The 18,065-nt window shown below is 39.0% G+C and overlaps 1 protein-coding gene across 3 annotated transcripts in view; it reads left to right on the forward strand.

Annotated features, from left to right (window-relative positions):
- THSD7B (thrombospondin type 1 domain containing 7B) overlaps positions 1 to 18,065 on the forward strand; it is a 296,770-nt gene that overhangs the window by 44,106 nt on the left and 234,599 nt on the right. For all 3 annotated transcript variants that reach the window (XR_012056843.1, XM_030278109.4, XM_072931724.1), the window contains exons 2-3: positions 8,191 to 8,284; positions 10,677 to 10,850. Coding sequence is in view for 2 of the 3 variants with exons in the window: in XM_030278109.4 (XP_030133969.4) it covers positions 10,712 to 10,850 (139 nt within the window). In the remaining variant the exon portion in view is untranslated. The remainder of the gene's footprint in view (positions 1 to 8,190; positions 8,285 to 10,676; positions 10,851 to 18,065) is intronic.

Raw genomic sequence — 18,065 nt, forward strand, 5'->3', positions numbered from 1 at the left:
CCTTTGGGGCAGGGAGAGAATACCCAGGCTGACACTATCTGCAGTGTAGGAGATTTTGGTTTTGTGGAAGTGTGGAAGTGTTTCATCCAGGTTTGATGATTGTGTGAATTTCATTCTGCCTGAATTACTTCAGTAGTGGTTTTGGCCCGTTTTCTCTGCTCAGGTGTTTAATTTTTTAATTCAGACCAACCACTGCTGAAGGCATGAATAGAAACCATTCCTTTGGTGGAACTGGCAGAGAGAAAAAATCGAAAAGATTATTCCTTTTGGTGTCGGAAGGGTTATTAGTCAGGGACTCACCAGGAAACGTGGTTCTGGATCCTTGTGGGCAGCACTACCAGAGAAACCAGACAACAGGTTTAGCTGCATGTTGAAGCTCTGAAATATAAAATTAACTGATAATTTTCATAGGTCACGCTCTTTCCCATAAACCAAACTCATCTGCTCTCCTGGAGGGAGACAGAACAACTGGTCTGACTTCTCATTATCTCTTCCTATGGCGTTCCCTTATTGAATTACTGCCGGGTAGAGGCAGCAGATGCTCATCAAGCCCCTGCAGGACTCCTGTGTTAATTGAACTGTGATGGGGATGACAGCAGGGAAGGTCAGGATGATGGGACCAGTGATGTAACGTGAACTCCAGTAAGAACAACCTGCACGGGCAATTGACCTTGCTTAAATAGTGTCACAGGGAGGTCCTTTAGCAGTTCCTGTCATTATGAATATTTTTTGTATCAATACTGCAACAGTGTCAGGGCCCCCTGTGCAAATCATATTAAATTGTGTTCAGGGCAAATATATTTTTCACCCTAAAGAGATAAGACTTTCCTATGTGATAAAATACAGTGAGGGACTATAGCCAGCAACAGGAGAAAAGGAATGGGAAAGGAAACAAAACCACAGAATTCCTGACTCAATCTGTGGTTTTACTCAGCTGGTTGCTCCAACTGCTTTAAAGGGTTGTGTAATTCTTTCTAACTGCCTGTGTGACAATTTGGAGCTTTTTGTTGCTGTTGTGCATAGTTGGTCCTGGGTTGAAAGCAAGTTCACTTTTAAATAAATGTGCAGGTATTATGAATGGGTTTTGACAGGACAACACACATTTTTACACTTGGTTCTGCAGCTCTTGCCAAATGCCTGGGAATGCCTGAGTTTCGGGCACACGTCCCAGGGCCAGGTGCTGAGCTGGAGCACGTGCCTGGTGCTCTTCCCTCTCTGGAGGAGGTGGTGGGATGTTCTGGTGTGGCACTTGGCTGCTGTGTGCATCTTGGATTATTCCTGGCAGAGAGAGGCAGATTATTCCTGGATACTGCCATGGCAGGGAGAGGAGGTCTGGAGACCTTCCCCGGCATCCCAAATGTGGCAGTGTGAGGAAGTTTGGTAAAAGGATTTACTTGTGCATTTCTGAAAATGAATTCCAGCTAAAAAGCAGATGCTGCTTTTCAGTACAAGCCTTATACCACTGCACTGTGTTGCTCTTGGTGAGTTGAAGTCTGCGTGGCAATCAGTAAAAACTGAATTCAGAGTGCAGTGTGTGCACATTGGCATCTGTGTGTGTGTTCAGGAAGCAATTTTTAGAAGTTCTTTATACCAATATTTGGGGTTTTTAATGTGTGTTTTAAGCCTTCACTGTATCTTTATTTTTTTATTTAAGCAATATAGTTTTCATAACCCTTTTGTTACGGTGTCTACCTGGGGCCACTTAACATCAATGTTGCAAAGTAAACAGAAGGAAAATCAATGAATCAGGATTAAGGAATCACAAAATATTTTTTATTAATTTATTTTGAAAAATGCAGATAAAATTATTTAAAATACATGTTCTGACATGGGACCTGACTTACACAGGATTTTATTCTGTAGAAATGATGAAACCTTGGTTAGAGGAGACTTCATCACAAGACTTCATGGATGGTGTTTGATAGGAAATGAAGAGGTACAGTGTCAGGGCTTGATGAGCTCTGTAGAGCCTGTGTGTTCAGTGTTTGCCATACATTGTGCTCTTTATTTTCTCCTTTCCTACAAGTTTATTCTTTGGTGCACTGAAATAAACAGCTGATGGCAGAGGATGCATTGGAATAAACATTTATTTCAGCACTTTGGAAATGAGTTTTTTTAAATGGCATCTGTCTTGTCTATGTGTGTGTGTGTGTGTCTCAGTAGCTCATTTGGGTATGGGCTGCAGCTATGTCGTGCAAATGGCAAAATAGTAGTGACTACCTACAAGCAGAGGTACAGATCTTATGGAAAAGAAATTATTCTTAGTGTGTGTGTTACAGCAGAAGGAAAATGATGCATTTAAGAAGTACTGAGGGTGGCCTCTGCATGTTTGGCTGGCTATTTTAGCCAGGCACCAGTGGTTAGAAGTTCAAAACTGAACTCCATATACTCTCCCCAGAACTGATTAACAGGCTAAAATGGTAAGATTTTCTGCCTATTTGCAGTTGTTTCTTTGGTGAGGGGTTTGGGTGCACCCAGTTGCTCTGGTTGATGTGTGGAAGTGTCTGATGTAACAATTTAAATTGGATGTAAGCTTCAGCTGCACCAGTCCTGTGGCAGGGAAGCAGATGGTCCTTCCCTGCTAGGAGAGCTCAAGTCTTTGCTGAGCTCATATGCCTGGTGGTACTTGATTGTATTATTCTGACCTTGTGTTTAAGATTGATAAACTCTACATGGTGGCCATATTCCAGTGAGGAGAGAAAAAAAGCCTCTGACCTACAGCCTGTGATGCTGTACTGGTGTCAAATAATATAAAGTAATATCAGAATGCAGAAGAAAATCACTGCAGTAAAGGAATTTAATTTCTGAACTGAAAGCACTTTAATGGAAATGCTCAGGAAATCTGCCATTGTTCCAGCAGCAGAGGTTATGAGGTTGTTTATTCTTTTTTTGAAACTTGCTGCCTTGTAATTGGTGACTTTGAACCTTTTTGTTGTTTTCCGTGTGAATGGTCCTGCTGCTAAAGTAGGGACATGGCTCTCTACTGAGTATGATTTCCAGATTTGCCTTTTAAAGGAAAATAATTTCCAATACTAGTTTTCAAATGATATTATACTGCTGAATGTGCATTATATGCAATGCTTTGTGAGTGAAGTGAGAGTAATCCTCTTTGAACAACAACTTGCAATAGTATTTACTGAAATGGTGTTGGAAGTAGTGCCAACTCCCTTTGCCTTTGTTTAATTGCAATTTAACAGTAATCCAAGATCTGTGCAACTGTGACAGCAATCCTTAGATACAGCCGAGTTTCAAAGGACCTTCAGTTCATCCATTGCCAATGATAAAAGCTACAGCAGAGCAGTGTGTTGATAATAGACTCAAACTTTTCTCTATCCATTGAAAAATAAACAAAAAGAAACTTTTTTTGTCCCTCAAAGCTATAAAGTTTTGTTGTTACAGAAAGGATGTGCTATAATGTCAAGAAATCACTGAGCTTCCAGGCTGTGTTCTGCTGTGCTGGCTGAGAAGCCTGGCATGAGGCATTCAGCTGTAATGCATAAGGGTTGTATACATAACCTAGATAAAATAACCCCTCAAAATCTTTTGTCCCCCCAAAAATGGGACTATCTAAGTTTCTAAGGTGATTGTTGGTGTGTTGATGTGTGATTTGAGTTTCTGCAGCCTCTTTTTTTTTGTTTGTTTAATTAAATATATAAAAGTGCAGCGTGAAAAGGTTACTTAAAAGTTGTTGGACACTTTCTATGTTCTGCTGCTCAGAAAAAAAAAAATCAATGCCTGAGTTCATGAGAGAAACCTATTGACAGTCTTGAGCATTTTGATCTTAATTGCTCTGCACTTGTTCCTGCTGCAAGGGGTATGATCATGGCCTGAAGAATATTTGTGAAGGTAAATTGCCCTACTGTGAGTGCTAAGATACAACACCTAAAGGTCTGTGGGTCTTAAATCCAATAGAGAAGTCCAGGGCTTGGATTTCACTTGGGTCACAATGAATGCAGTTTGTAGAGGGAGATGTTGGGGAGCTCTTGGTTGTTGGGCATCATTTCTTCTGCTCTCAGTGGGCCTGGGGGCTGTAGAGGGCTGTGTCATGGACAGGATGGTGCCTTGCACAAACTCCTGAATCCTTGCCTTGGAAGTCTCCTGCCTTTCTGAGGGAGTGTAGATCACCCATGTTTGTGTGCAAATGAAGCAAGTTGTGCTTCAGCTGTGTTTACCTGATCTCCTGAACCAGGTTCCTGGGAAGAGCCTGCAAATCCCATTCACTTTATAGTCTTGGAAGTCAAGTGTGTTCCCGTGGAGTCCATTGGAAGTTCTCAGAGTGAAGGGGAAGTAAGTGCAGCATTGTTTAACAGAACAGTTCTGCTCCAGCACTGTTGTAATTAAAGTTGTTCTACTGATGGAAAGTCTATTCTCTGGTGTTTTCTTTAATGTAGTCATAATGCATCAGTCTGAGCTCCCTTGCTGGAACATCTTTCATTATAATCCACTTAGCTAAGTTTATAATTAAGCCTCTAAATTCAAACCTGCTTTTGTTACATTTTTAGGTTGTATAGAGACTGAAGGAGGAAAACTTAGAATTCATGTTTTTTACCCCAGACAAGTAGATGTAAGTTAAGAAGCAATTAATTGGCAGTACAGTAATTTCATATACTTGCTTTTAATTTCTTGGATCTTCTGTAGCTTTGGAACAAGAATTGGATGCAATTGAATAGAAGAATATAGGAAAATAATTAATAGATTCTTACTGTTTTGACTACAGACATCTCTAAAACACCAAACTTTCAAATACAACTGCTGATGATAGTGATGACTTACTGAGCTTTCTAGCAATGGATTATTGAGGAAGGTTGTTGGAGTTTATATCTGAAGATGGACCATGAAATTTCTGTTGAACTTTGCTGATTTTGAGATTGTGCAGGATTCCTCCCACCCAAAGCAGGCTGGTTGAGACCTGCTCATTGTTTGGAATGATCTTCTCTATGAAGATGTGTGTACACCAAATATTTTTCAGGCATTATTTACCCTTACAGTTATTGTAGCAAATGACCAGCGAACTGTGCAGGTTAATGTTTGGATTCCCAATAAGTGACCACTTAGGACAAAAGTGCTGTCAGGCAGTTGTCAGCCTCATGTAAAGATCTTGTTCATTTGCTCTGTATGTTTTTAACCTGCATTTTCTCAAATGCTCCTGAAAGAAGAGCAAATATACTCAGTTAATGTTTGGAGGTGAGGCAGTAGAGGTATAGAAAATCAAGCTACCATTCTCATATATGCAAAGTCACTAGGCTGAAAGCATGGGGAGCATTTGCAGAATCAAGTATTGGTGTTGGAGAGTGACCTTAGGTGACTTTTTACACAGGGAGTTTCTGACAGAGTTGGAAGTGGAGTGAACTTTGGGTGCCTCTGCTTTAACCAGAAGACTGTTTCCCTCCAAATGTGTAAGGGGAAAAATGTGTAGGGTGTGTTTTAGTCATGGAAGTGTAAGGAAAGTTCAGTGTAACTATGTTAGTCATTAAATAAAAGACTGGGCACATAGGTACTTATATTTGAATACCTGTTCCTAGTTTGGCATATGTGATTGTGCAAACACTTCTGTTTTGTTACACTCCATGCCTGTAACACTAGCATTCATGGTTTTTTTGGAAATCTCTCCCCCAGGGATGATCAGCAGTTCTGTGCTGATCTTTGCTGCTACAAGCCAGGCATTCTGCTGCTTTAGAACAGAATAGAATTAGCTTTTTGGATAACAGCTTTCTGAGCAGGCAAGGCAGACTTTATCTGAGGATAAAGACTATGATATAAACATCCAGATTATCTTGGGATATCACACGCAATGGGTTTGTGTGTAATAGGCAAACAGTTGCACAGTTAATGCTTACATTTGTATTAAGAAAATTTATTCATGATTAAGGATGCTTATCTTTGTGCTAGACACCTGCCAAATGATTTATAGCCACGCATATCATCTGTAATAGCTCTTTTTTTTTTGTTGTCGCTTTTCAAAGTATTTGGGATTATTCTAATTGCATCATGTGTTTTAAATGGAGAGAGCTACCCAGGTGTCCTTGTCAGCATTCCCATCTCATACCAAAAAGTAGGTCAGATTTACCCATGATGGGAAAGGTCACAATTCCCAGAGAAGTCAGGGAGAATTAAACTGATGTATGACAAGGCTGAAATCATGTCTCAGGTTTGGATCAGTTTAAACTGATCTTTTTCTAAATTCAGTATTAAAAATGTTGTAAATCCATGTTGGAGTAGAGCCAGGCTGAGCTTGCCTAAACCACAGAAATGGAGCAGAAGGACTGGAGAAACCCGTGTCCCATGGAGACCTGGAGAAAAAGAAAAACTGGTCCCTTCTTTAACAGTGCATTATGTGAGAGTGTAGAGTCAAAAATTGGACTATCAGTCTTTTGTTTTTCAGTGGTGGATGATTTTGAGGACTCTGATGTGTTTTGGACTAGCACAGTGCCTGTCACTCAGAAAAACCTGCCTTTGACTGCTCAGCAGTGGCTGGAAAATGGGAAAAGTTTCCCAGAGGCTTTTCCCCCTCTCTAGCTAAGCAGGGATTAGGCTGGAATTTGGCTGTTGGATGTTCCATTGAGGTTGAAAATTAAATTAAGTTTTGATCACTTCAGAAATAAGATCTTGTCAGCTGTATGCATGTTTACTTATTTCTAACATTTTGTCACTGGAATGCCATGCTTTCAGCAGAAATGCAGGTTTCTGAAATAAGTTTGCTTTTCAAAAATTTTTTTTTTAAATTCTGTCATTAAGAGAATTCGCAGTGGATTAGAAAATGTAAGTGCATGGTTATGATCATTAGAAAACTTGCACGTGTCTTTTTCAAGACTGCCTGTATATTCCCACTCATTACAGCTAATGATGATATCCTTGTTTTTCTAAACAAGATTGCATACAAGGCAAACAAAGTGACTAGGATGCTTGTGACTAATCCTCCGAATATCAAAATAACACCTCATTATTTAACTTCAAGAGAATCCATTAGTGCAAACTATTAACTGGCCAGGCCTGGATTATAAAGGATATTGACTAAATCCAGATAATTTTGGAAGAGTGAGATATTTTTTCAGACTAAAGCACATACCTTGAACATATTTAGGAAATAACATGTTAATGTGAAGTTGGTGAGGCCCTGGCACAGGGCGCCCAGAGAAGCTGTGGCTGACCCATCCCTGGAATTGTTCGAGGCCAGTTTGGATGGGGCTTGGAGCAGCCTGGGACAGTGGCAGGTGTCCCTGCCTGGGGCAGGGGTTTGGAATGAGATGAGCTTTAAAGTCCCAACCCAAACTATTTTATGATTTTATGATATTTAAGCCATTCTATGAATTTAATGACTAGTCTCAATGAAATAAATGTTTGAAATATAAATTTCATTTTTGTTCTCCTTTTTCATCTGTGTTTGCCAGTTTACAGCTAGCCATGCTGACACATTTGGGAGCTGAGATATCATGTAACTAAATTTGATGTGAAGTGTTGGTGGCCTTCATAATGTAATTTATTCATGTTTCTGTAGATAGCATATGTTGCCTGTGCAATAATTTTTTATCATATCAGGACAGAACAGCTACAGTTCCAAACTGTGTTACACAAACCTAGATACACAGACAAATTTTCATTGTGCATTGCTGGGGTGTAAATCAGTGGAATCTATTGAGCTCTGCTGGGGTGGAGGAGATTAGAGCCAATGTCATGGTGTCTAATTTATTTCTGTTTTTTCTGACTTAATGTAATCTCTGTTCTTGCTCAGTGGGGAGCAGCAACCAGTTATCTTTGTAGTCCTGCCCAAAGACTGAAACCCCTTCTTTTGGGCAGGAGGCTGCTACTCCCAGGGATGTGATGCTGTGTGCTGACCCTTTGAGTGCAGAGATGAAGGCAGTGCATTGAGAAAGCAGCTCCTGAGCACTACTTGTGCTTCTTTAAAAACCTCAGCATCTTTATCAGCTGTTATCAGATATTTCCTTGGATTTGCCCATTTCATGCCCCTGCCTGTTTAGGTTGTGTTGTTTTTATGGCATTTTTCTGGCCCTGGAGAGCTGCCCTGCAGGTGCAGTGAGTGCTGTCTGCGCAGGGCTGGGCGTGTGGCTGCACTCCAGTGCTGAAATCTGAGCATCTGAATAATTTCTTATCTGGTTTTGTGTTTTTGTATGTGAAGCATCCAGAGCTGGTGTTGGAGCCAGTGTCACTAATTCCTTCTCCTTCCCTTGACAGAAAGTTGGTGACTCTGTTTTCCCACCGTCATAGATGGTGACGGCGATGCTGAAGGCACTGGGCGAGTTGCTCCTCCTCAGCTCTTCTGTGTGAGGTGAGCAGCCATCCTGATGGGCAAAAAATGCTGAATTGCAGGATTTCTGAAGGCCTTTCTTCCCCACACCCCCGGACTTCCCTGCTGCATTGGGCTTCTGAATGATGCTCAAGATTTCTGAGCTAGTGTGCTTCCTACGAGGCTATTGTAAATGTAGGCAAACCCAATGGGAAGAAATGATGATGTCTGACTCAATTCAGAAGGCTGAATTATTTCTTTGTTATAACTATGCTAAAATACATTAATATACTATATAAAAAGGAAGATACTAAAACTACATACTACTTTCTCTAACACAACTCGTGACCCTGTCTCGAGAGTCCAGCCCCAGGTGGGTTGGATTGGCCATCAGGCTCAAACAATCCTCACCAGAATCCAACCAAGCACTCACCCCAGGTAAACAATTCTCCAAACACATTCCACATAGGAAAAACAAGGAGCAGAAATAGAAATTGTTTTCTCTTTCATTTCTCTCTGTGCACATCTATGAAAAATCCTGAGAGAGAGAGAAATGTACTTGCCACATGAGGCCACTTGTGGTCTGTGTTACGTTGCCTGGGTGCTGGGACTTGGTAGGTTGCATTCTGAATTAAATGTGAATTCTGAATAAAATTAACCCAGAAGATATAAGCAAAGCATAAATGTGGTCCCTTGCCCACATTACTGTATTTGGTCAGGTTGATGGGGTTTTAGGTTGGACATGAGATGCTGTTCATCTGAAATGCAGGAATGAGCTAAACCAGATAACAGATATTACATTGTATCTCCCACTGAAGTTACTCAATATCTGATTAAATGTAATTGCATGAATTTATCATGATAGAAACTGTTTCAAAGTAATTTGAATACAGCCTGAAATTAAAAGCTCTACTGTATATTCAGTGTGTACAATTTCCAGATTTATCTTCAGTTTCTTATCAAGAATGATGCTGTGTATTATGTGCTATGACAATTTTACTTTTCATAAGGTTAGGAATGTAATAGAATTTTCTGGACTGAACTTCTAATAACTGATAATTTTAATGAAAATTACCAAGATTATGCCCGTGAAGACAAATCTTGAAGACAATTATTATCTCCATCCTTATGCAAGTACAGATGTGACATTTTTAACTATAAAAGTAGGATTAATCACTAATAAGTAGAACTATGTGGAGAATTTAAGTATGGTATAAATACAAAAGCTGTTGCATCAGAAAAATTAATATGTAAATTTATTTCAGAAACTTGTTTGATGTGGAAGTACCATGAATGTTTTTTAAGATTTCTAAATTGTTCCCACCTGAATATGGGTGAATCCAAAATAACTTGAAACTCATGTAAAGTTTGCCTAAGTGTCTAGTTGGTCATCTTGTGGAATGAGAGACACAAAGATTGGAATTACTGGACTGGCTTGGAATTTTTAAGATTTTATTTTGTTGTATAAGTTTCTTAATCTCCACTGTTTGGAGCGTTTCTGTAGTATGTAAATAATGTGGGTGATTGCTGAAGCTGCCATTTAGGAGTTGGTCTCCTGCCTTGTATGGGAGACCCAGAGAAACATTCCTCCTTGCTTCCAGCACCACTCAGTGATTATCTTAATGAATTGTGTGGTCTAAAACTGCTGCAGCAGCAGGACTTGATCCACTCTTGTCTCATTCACAACGTGCCTCTCCAATTTGTCTGAAGTGTTGGGGAACTTAATTAAAATCCCTTAGTCAGAGAGACCTCTCTGCAGTAATTGGTTTCTGACCTGGAGCTCAAAGATCCAGAGGAGCTTGTATGAGTGTCCCAAATTCCACAGAAATGCCTGTGTAGTGTCTGGTTTTCCCTTTCAAGCTGGTCCATCATGTGCTAATAAGCAACCCCCATTTCCCTGCTTTTCCTGCTGCATTTCTGGTGTTGCTCTTGTGCATCCCATTTTTACACAGGGTTTGGAGCTAAAACACTTCCAGGCCTGGATCTTAAATGTAGGGCATGGATTTGGAGCTGAATTTTGTACATTGAATCCATTCTCACTCTGGTTTAGTCTGCCTATAACAAGATAACATTCCTGCTAAAGATAATAGAGAAGAGAAGGGACACACAGCACACAGCACTGGATCCCTTGCCATTTATTGGCACTGGCAGATTTCTTCTTAAGAGCCTGCTACAAACATTTACAGAGGCTTTGTAGGATGGGACTGTAAGTCCTCTGGGAGCTGGCCCTTCTCTCTCTCTTCCCCTCCTTTTCTTTTCTCCCTCTCCAAGTGAAGCACCTGTAACAGACTTGTCCTCATCAAATCTGGCACACAGAGACTGGTAAATCTGCAGTGGCCACCAGGAGGTTACCCTTAGGCTGAGCCTGTTCCCTTGGTGCTTTACATATTTTAACGAGCCTTCTTTTTTTTTTTTTTTTTTTTGTTAATTCTAGGACCAAAGAATACAAGAGACTGAATTATCTGAATTATGCTTCTACAACAGAACTGGGGTTCTCCTCATAGGGCATGGCAGAGCCTGGGGAAGCCCTTCCTTTTGTTTGTTTTCTTAATGTTGCAAACAGCTGATCTGCAAGCCAGGAGAGGTCACCAGTTTGTCTGGAAAACAGGTAGGAAAATGATATGTTAGCTTCTCTGCTAGGTATTTGCTGTATTAAAAGATGGTATGATTGTCCTTTCTCCATTCTGTTTTAGTTCAATAATAATTTTTAAAAATCTGATGTGTCTTCTGTTCTAATTTTTTTTAAATTCTGAAAAATAAAAGGGGTTAATCTGTGGTTGGCATTAGTAATCTACATGTGTGTTGCAATTATGCACCCAGAGCATAATTCTGGACTCCTTAATGCTTGTCACCTAAGAGTATTTTTACTGGATTATTATCCTAATGTTGCTTTCTTTGAAATATTTAATAATTTTCTAAGTTTTGCATGCAAGGGGCACACCAGCATCTCTCAGGGTGAACTGAGTCAGAAGTCCATGCTCTTGGTCAATCTATTTGTAACTCCATTGGTACATTTAGTGAATTATTCCTGTCCCTCAATCAGGTTGGATACATGCAGTGGTTGAATGTGTACAAGGTGGGGAAACCTGTGAAGATGCTTTGGGAGCACCACAGCTCTTGGTGCTGGAGTGGGTGGGTGGGAGGTGGGGTGGTGCAGCTGCACACAACCAAACATGGTGCAGCAGATGTTTGCTTTGTAGCACAACACACAGCAGGCAATGCTCAACGAAATGGAAAGATTGGTTAATTTGGGAAATGTTTACTTAAAGTGCTTAATCAAAAATACCCAACTGAACCAGAGGTTTCATTGCCCAGGATCCCTTTGAGGTTTGGCCTTTTGTGACTGAGCAGCACAGAAATTAAATGTGATGGAAAAATAATTTCCCTCTTTTTTTTTTTTTTTTTTTTTTTTGTTTTGAAGAGGTTCTTTGTTATTTCGGTTATTTATTTTTTAATTACATTTCTGTAGAAGGTAATAGGCTGAATTAGTGGAATAATGAAGCAGTTTATCTGGGAGAACTCCTGTCCTTCTGATAGGATCAACACAAACTTTTTTCTTGCCTGGCTGCTGGTATAGGAAGCTGGGGAAGATCTGGTAAAGTACAGCATGATACTGTATTTCTAAAGACTTTTTCATTACACTGTCTAGCATGTGAAACAAGGAGGAAATAAACAATGACTCTCTTTTCTTCAATTCACTGTTATTTACATGATTTTTGAGCAAGCTTTGAAAGGTAGAGTTGTTTTCTTAAGACAAATTAGAGCCTTCAGTGCTGTCTGTCTTCTCTTCAGTTGTTAGGTCTGTAAATCATAGAACTTTAATTTGACTTGATGATTCCAACTGAAAACAAGAAGCTTTCAATGCTTCAAAGGCATCTGGGGTAGATGTAATTAGAGCTAATAAAATTTGGTGCCCAGGATTGTGTGGGCACCATGCTCTGAAAGCCCCACAATAGGATTGTTGTTAAGGTTCCTCTTCCAGATGCACAAGAAAATTGTTAGTTCTTGTGACTCCCACAGTGGATTAAAAATATCTGATCTCTTGAGAGTCACTTTAAAAACTTTAAATCCTAAGAGTATTTTGATGTACTTTCTCTGCTTATGGAATGGCATAAGGTAGAAAACAACTTTGACTGGTATGTTTTCCATATGAAAATACTTGTGAGTTCCAGCTAAGTGTATTGTCCCAACTGAGGAAAATAGATTTTTCTCCAATATTTGTAAACATTACCCCCCTCCCTCCCTTTTTCTTTCCCCATTGAAGGATTTTGTTGAAAATTAGATAAAAGTTATATTTAAGGCCCAAATGTTCAGTTCCAGTTTGAAATGAATAGTATGTTCACCCAAAACATTTTGTTTTGCTGAGAAACTAAGTGTAATTTGTGAAACCCCTACTTCCTCTGCAGTAGTAGTGAAACATCAGCATTTCTAAATCCTGAATCTTGCATTTTTGCAGTTATCCTGAGAAATAACACAATGGGCAGTACATGGCAGTCTGCTGTCAGGGTGGCACATGGGGCTTGATTTTGGAAGCATTTTCATACCTTAACCAAAAAGGTTTTTCAGGTATGATTAGTCACAAAGGTTTGTCTTTCAGAAGATTAAAAGAGAAAGTGTTTTGGGAAGAGAGGGGTGGTGACTTAAATGGAATAGGTGGATCTGGAGAGGTAGAAGTGTTAGCAATACCTCTTGCGGTAAGATATTAATAATAAAATAACTCTGGGATGGATCATGGAGATCTTGATCTATTGAGACCTGTGGCTTGTATAATAATTGTATAAAAAATCATCCTATAGTTTGAGGACTTTTGTGCCCAATACTAAATAATGAAAAGTTAATTAAAGCACATCACAGTGAACCTAAAATTAAGTAACTTTTAAAATAAAAACTGAGCAGATCCATTCCAATAGAAAGAAAACCTGCAGCTGTTGTCCTTTTTCTTAATAAAACAATCTGATGAGAAATGAGCAATCCATAATGGGAAAGGTGATGATTTGTTCTGTTTTTAAATCTTGAATTGTCTGTTGTAAGCATGGCAAGTTACTTACCTGCTGGGGAGAAATTCAACTTCTTATTGAAATGTCATGCTTTATAATTAAATAAGATTATGCTACTGAAAGCTCTGACTTTATGAAAATGAATTTATATGTACTGAAATAAATTTTCCTAGCACACATAAATCCAGGGAGGCATCCTTAATATGGATGGGGTTGGGGAAAAGGAAAAACATCATATCATTGCTGCAATTTATAATACAGACTTTTTTTTCAACTAAATCCTTGATACTATCTAATGAAGACATGTACATTTTCATTCTGGGCTTGGTGGTCTTGGTCTAGGAGACAACAACGGTACTGAAATCACTGCATCTAAAAAAAACCCCAGGCTCTGAAATTCTAAAACATGAGAACTTGGCAGTGTGAGGTAATTTTATACATACTCTTCCCTCAGCTATTCAGAGGGCTATGTTGCTTATTTGTGACCTGTCTTAAAACCATTTGTTTTGAGCTTTGGCCTTCTAGAAGTTACAAATTAATATCTGTACCCTGCATCTTCTGGTTTCCAGACATTTCTTGTCAGATACTCATTTAGTGGCCACTAAACATGAAAACAATAATCATATCAGCTAAATTACTCAGCAACATCAAATAGCTGAATAATTTTCTTGCACTTGCTACATTTAATTGAACCTAAATTCTTGTAAATTAATAGTATTTAATGCAGTTGCCAATTAGCAATTTGAATATTTAACCATGTTAATTTTCTCCAACACTTGAGTAGTCGTAAGAGTCCCTGGAATTTCTGCAATGCCAGTATGCCTATGTTTTAGTGATGGCCATTCAGGGTTTAAAAACTCTATATAGAATATTGACACGTGTGAGTCCACATCATAATTCTAGTGGGGTTTTTTTGTTGTTGGTTTTTTTTTAAATTTTTTTTTTTAATTTTTTTTTTGGTGACTCTCTAAAATTTAGCTCCAAAATCAGAATTAAGTGTAAGAAACAAGTAAATATTTTGAGTACTTACAGGAAGGGACTGATAATTAAGATTACAAAGTGCTGGAGTATCTCTTTCCAGATACTCTTTTTGTAGCTCGTTGACAGGTTTCTGGCTCCTCTTTGCTGCTGGTGTCTTCAGCTCCTCCATAAACTACACCCCAGGCATGTGCTGTTTCCCCCAAAATACAAACAGAATGCAAGATATAAGGGACATAGCCCATAAATGGCTATCAGAGCTAAAGGAATGACATGGGTTTATTTTTTAATGAGGGGAATATTGTAAAAATATTTTTTCTAGGATGAAAATACCCTAATTTTAAGAAAAATGGTTCTTTAATCCTGGTAAAAACGCTATCTATCATGGAAATCCTCTGTCTGCTATGGAAGGGAGGAAGGGGACTGTTAGAAACCCAGATGTTGTGTCCCAGTGAGTTTTCCTGCTCTAGAAAAAATGAATCAGGATGGCTATTTAGCCCAGCAGGGACACACTCCCTGATATGAGTGGAAGAGCACTGAAAGTGAGGTGTCAGACTGGGAAATGGGTTTGTAATGATTCTGATCACAGCAGAGAGATTTTTACCTGAGGAGGAAACCATTAAATGTCTGGAGTTCATGGGCTTTTGGGAGCCAGGTGTGTGAGCTGTAAGTACTCCTGCCCGAGGTGAACATATAAAAACTTTAATTCTGGAGTTACTTACCTGTATTTGAAAGTCGTCCTTAAAATAGGGTTAGCAGATGGGTTTTGATCTTTAGTCGTTCTTCAGAAACAATCCATAATGGAAAAGGGACAAAATGAACTTTTCAGGGAACAACTTCTGCTGTGGAGGAACCTTTGAACCACCTTGTGAGTGTGGGTGAGCCAGCCTTGGCTATGATGAAAAAGGCCTTTTGTTCTCTGTTCTCTGATAATACTGCCATAAAATGCCCTTTCTCAAGATTGTAATTTCATGAAGGTCAAGTGCTGGTTTGGAAGTGCCTTTGACCTTATGTCTGAAAAGACAAGCTTTTACCTACGTACACCAAATGTTAAAAGGAGTCCAGGTGTTCAAAGGACAGTAGAGCTCAAATCTGCTGAAGGGAGACTCAAAAATAGCTCTGCAACAAATCAAGTTTTCCCAAAGCTCAACAAAATGAATTAGTCACAAAGGTTTGTCTTTCAGAAGATTAAAAGAAAGTGTTTTGGGAAGATACATCTGTCCTAAATGAGGTGGTTTCTTTATCTGGTGGGACAACAGCTCATGAATGAAGCACAAATGGTTTTTTAGTGATCTTTGTGTGGTGTCTGCATGATTTGTGGTGTATCTGACTGACGCTTCCAAACTTCTCATTGTGTGGTAAGCATTCTAATTGTGGCTTGTTCTTACACTGCCTTGATGGATGGAGTTTTAAATGCTGAAATTTCCAAGTGGAAATTTGGCTTTGATATAATCAAACTCTGTATGGTTCAAAAGATCTTTGCTATGCTAAGAGGTTGGAACAGAAGGGATGCTCCGGGGCTATAGATTGCAGTCTTGTAGTAGTGACAGCAGAAGCAGTTTGTAGTTTTATAAAAACCTATTAAGTTCTGTTCTCAAAATAACCAGGACACTGCCGTAAACCTGGTAATGAGAAGTTGTTCTAAAATGATAAATCTTCTTATTTTTACCTTTTCTTTATTCATGGTCAGTTTATGCTTCTGTTCCTGAGCCAGACTACTCTTTAATTTAAGTAATTCTTCTTTTGGTCATTGCTGTTAATGCATTTATGAATTGAGGATACCAAGCTTATGGACTCCTGTGAGTAAACTTATTTCTTAGAACTTGTTGGTCAAATGAAATATTTTCTTAGAACTGCTCCTCCGAATTATATCAAATCTCAATTAAGATTTCACCTACTGATGTTTTACTGTATTTAACTGGAATTATAAATGTCTGGCTTAAAATATCTCAGAATAATTAAAAAAAATGGTTTTTAATGAACAGTTTCATTTGAAGCAGTGTAATTGTTTTTAATGTGTTGGTGTAGTTTCATTTTGTAGCTGTTAAAAAAGTGATTTAAATAAAAAAATAGTACTTAGTTCTAAATTTATTGAAAAAATTACTTATGAATAACATTTTATGAGACAGTATAAATTATGCTTCTATTTCTACAAAACATTTTAAAAAAACATTAACATTTGAAGATTCAAAGGGAGTTGTTTTGCAAAATTTCATTAGGAGCAAAATTTAATATGCTGGTTGATATTAGTCACTGATACTTGAGAAGCTTTAAGAGTGGCCTCAAAGCTAATCTCACATTTCCTCAGACAGAAGTGCAGCTGTTTCAGATTGATAACTATTTGGTTTTCTTTCTTCTTTGTTCCTTACAATTTCCTATCCACATTTCCACCTTTCTGTTCCATGAATCTCAATATTTTATTCCATTTCTTTTTGCTTCTCCACCCATCTTATTCCACTTCTGATATTAGTATCATCATCTTGTCTTATTTTCTCAACAGCTGAATCCAGCTTGTCTTGGAGCTGTGGAGATGCACCTGTTGCCTTAATTTATAAACCTTTGCAGTAGTTGGTCAATTCATGTTTAGATGGGTGAGACATTTCACAGTTGGTGCAGACCTTGTGTCCTCAGCCAGGAAATACTGGGGAGTTTGGCAGAGAACAAGACAAACATACACTAGAAGAGTTCTATAAAAGCTGGAGAAGCTTTCTTATGCTGGAACATCATTTTCCAGCCTGGTCTTTCCTCCAGGTGCTTAAGGTCTGCTGCTGGGTTGGCTCCTGCCCTAATCCCACCGGGCTGGCAGCGCCGTGTGTGGGATGTGGATGAAGGTCCTGTGGCACTGACAGTGCCAGCCAGCAGACAGATGTTGGAATAGCTCCTGGAGGAGTTTGGGATGCTGGTTAGAGATACAGGAATACTTAAACTGGTGCTGTTTTTCCTTGTCTGTAAAACTTAGCGTGTTTATTAGCTCTGGTTTCCCATGGTTAGCTGTGGACAGCAGAGGGAGGTTCTTGGTGGCACTGCTTAAAGAAGGAATCCTTGAGTTATTGTATTTTCCTAGAAAAGCACTCCAGCAGCAGTACAGGCACTGAGTACCAATCCAAGTAAAAAGGCAAGCAGAGGAGGAACTGAAAGAGCCGTGAAATAAATGCTGGAATTAACACTTGATGTACCTGCAGTAGGAGTTCCTTGGCAGAGGTGAGTGCTGAGCCTGGCTGTGGGCTGGCTGCCTTCAGGGGGGAGCTTTTGCAGCATGTGCCTCATCATTTTGTTATTGTTGGGCTTGCAAAACTATTTTAGCAGTTCTTTTACAGTAAGGTTGCCTGCTTTAGCAAACATCTTTGTCAACCAGCATCAGATGTTCAGTAGGTGGTGGTTTAAACTAGATTACACAGGAGATTCACACTAATCTTTTAATGTCCCTCTTCTCTTGAGAATAATGGTTTTTGAGAATAAGGTGCTTTTTTTCTGTTTTTTTGTTGGTATTGGGAAAAGTGTATTAGGCTTCTCATCCTTTTCTTTCCTCAATGGTTACTATGGGAACAGAGCTGGGGGTCACAGGGGAAAATCTGCAAAAGTGGTTTCTTTTAAATAGTTCATTTTAAAAAATAAAAAGACAACTTATTATTGGAATTGTGGTACTTTTCGTTCAACTTTGTTGGATTGTATTGTTGTACATATTTCAGTCACAAAGGAAGCACAGTGAGTGGCAAGAAAAACAGATTGGGATGTTTTTGTAGTTTTTCATTGGGGTTAATTTTTTTTTAATTGAATGCAGCTGTTGGAAAGATTTCTGTTGTTATGTATAGGCAGAGCATTAAAAATGTATGATCACATTTTCAGCC

This window comes from Taeniopygia guttata, chromosome 7, assembly GCF_048771995.1.
Source record: "Taeniopygia guttata chromosome 7, bTaeGut7.mat, whole genome shotgun sequence".
Classification (NCBI taxonomy): domain Eukaryota; kingdom Metazoa; phylum Chordata; class Aves; order Passeriformes; family Estrildidae; genus Taeniopygia; species Taeniopygia guttata.